This window comes from Myotis brandtii, unplaced genomic scaffold, assembly GCF_000412655.1.
Source record: "Myotis brandtii unplaced genomic scaffold, ASM41265v1 scaffold786, whole genome shotgun sequence".
NCBI lineage: Eukaryota > Metazoa > Chordata > Mammalia > Chiroptera > Vespertilionidae > Myotis > Myotis brandtii.
In genome coordinates, this window is record NW_005371157.1 from 127,251 (window position 1) to 127,603 (window position 353).

General features: G+C 71.1%; 1 protein-coding gene across 1 annotated transcript in view; it reads left to right on the forward strand.

The window, feature by feature from the left end:
* CARD11 (caspase recruitment domain family, member 11) overlaps positions 1 to 353 on the forward strand; it is a 62,591-nt gene that overhangs the window by 47,090 nt on the left and 15,148 nt on the right. Inside the window, exon 10 of the mRNA XM_014530977.1 lies at positions 62 to 347. Coding sequence (XP_014386463.1) covers positions 62 to 347 — 286 coding nt within the window. The remainder of the gene's footprint in view (positions 1 to 61; positions 348 to 353) is intronic.

A 353-nucleotide genomic window follows, 5' to 3' on the forward strand; every position in this document is an offset into this window, starting at 1 on the left:
GGTGCCCGCGGGGGCCCGGGCGGGGCTGCCTGGCCCGTAACACTGTCCCTGGCGTCCGAAGCAGCCCCACCGGAGCCGGTCCAGTATCATGTCCATCACCGCCGAGCCCCCGGGGAACGACTCCATTGTCAGGCGCTGCAAGGAGGACGCGCCCCATCGGAGGTGGGTGACGGGCCTGGTGCCCCCCCTGCCCTCTGCACTGACCCCCTTCCCCTCCCGGGCGCCTGGGAGGGCAGCGCGGGACCCGTTTTACAGACGAGGAGGCCGAGGCTCAGAGAAGGGACATGGCTTTCCCAGGGCCACCAGCCAGCGAGCAAATGGCAGAACCCGCGCCACTTGCCTGGCGTGCGCGA